This window comes from Pteropus alecto, unplaced genomic scaffold (genome assembly GCF_000325575.1).
Source record: "Pteropus alecto unplaced genomic scaffold, ASM32557v1 scaffold134, whole genome shotgun sequence".
Classification (NCBI taxonomy): Eukaryota; Metazoa; Chordata; class Mammalia; order Chiroptera; family Pteropodidae; genus Pteropus; species Pteropus alecto.
In genome coordinates this window covers 753235-754005 of record NW_006436283.1, presented here as the reverse complement: position 1 = coordinate 754005, position 771 = coordinate 753235, and the positions used below count along the sequence as shown (strand labels likewise).

Sequence of the window (771 nt, the reverse complement as noted above, 5' to 3'; positions counted from 1 at the left end):
CGGCCCGCCCCGCGCGGGACCGGCGCCGGCGGCCGGGCCGAGGGGCGTCTTTGCCGGGGCCCGGGATCCTCCTGGGACGCGCAGTGGCACTTGGAGCGGGCAAAGCGCCCTCTCTGGAGGAGTGTGTGGGAGACGACACTGGGGCGGCCGGGGGGCGTGAAGGGGCGCGGGCGCCACCGAGGCGGGGTCGCAGCCTTCCTACTGAGGCCCGACTTAACGTCCCATCCCGTCCCTCGGGCTGTGGACCTGCCGGGCGTGTGGACTTCCCGGACCCCTCCCCAAGCCTCAGCCTCGCATCCTTCCTTTTATCTACTGCGGGACTGGAGAGGGGTGACTTCTGCACCCCAGGTCCCTCTGTCGCTCCTGCGCCCCCTCCCCGGTTCTCGGCGGGCTGGCCGGGATCCCTGGCCGTCCTGGCAGCTGCAGGGAGCCGAGCCGTGTGGAGCTGGGGTGGGGGTGGGGGGATGGCAGGACTCTCCCCGCCCCGCTGTGTCGCCTCCTCCTGCCGGAGCCAGGGCCACTCGCGGACTGCCATCTCCCCGCCCAGGGACCGAAGGACGCGAGCAGCGGGACTGGGCACCGGTGGCCGAGGGGTCAGTGCCCGGGCTGGCCGGGAACCAGTGCTTCAAGCGCTGCCCCAACCCCCGCGCGGCGAGCCGCGGAGCCCGACGGGGAGCTCTCTCTCCCCCGGGGGCGAGAACTGCCACGGGCCAGCAGGGAGGGTCCAGCGCAGAGACTCCGTGCTTTGGAGCCGGGACAGGGAGGCGGATG

General features: G+C 73.7%; 1 protein-coding gene across 1 annotated transcript in view; it reads right to left on the bottom strand.

The window, feature by feature from the left end:
• Window positions 1–535, bottom strand: part of NOTUM (notum, palmitoleoyl-protein carboxylesterase) — a 6762-nt gene extending 6227 nt beyond the window's left edge. Inside the window, exon 1 of the mRNA XM_025047095.1 lies at window positions 336–535. Coding sequence (XP_024902863.1) covers window positions 336–535 — 200 coding nt within the window. The remainder of the gene's footprint in view (window positions 1–335) is intronic.
• Between the last annotated feature and the right edge of the window lie 236 nt (window positions 536–771).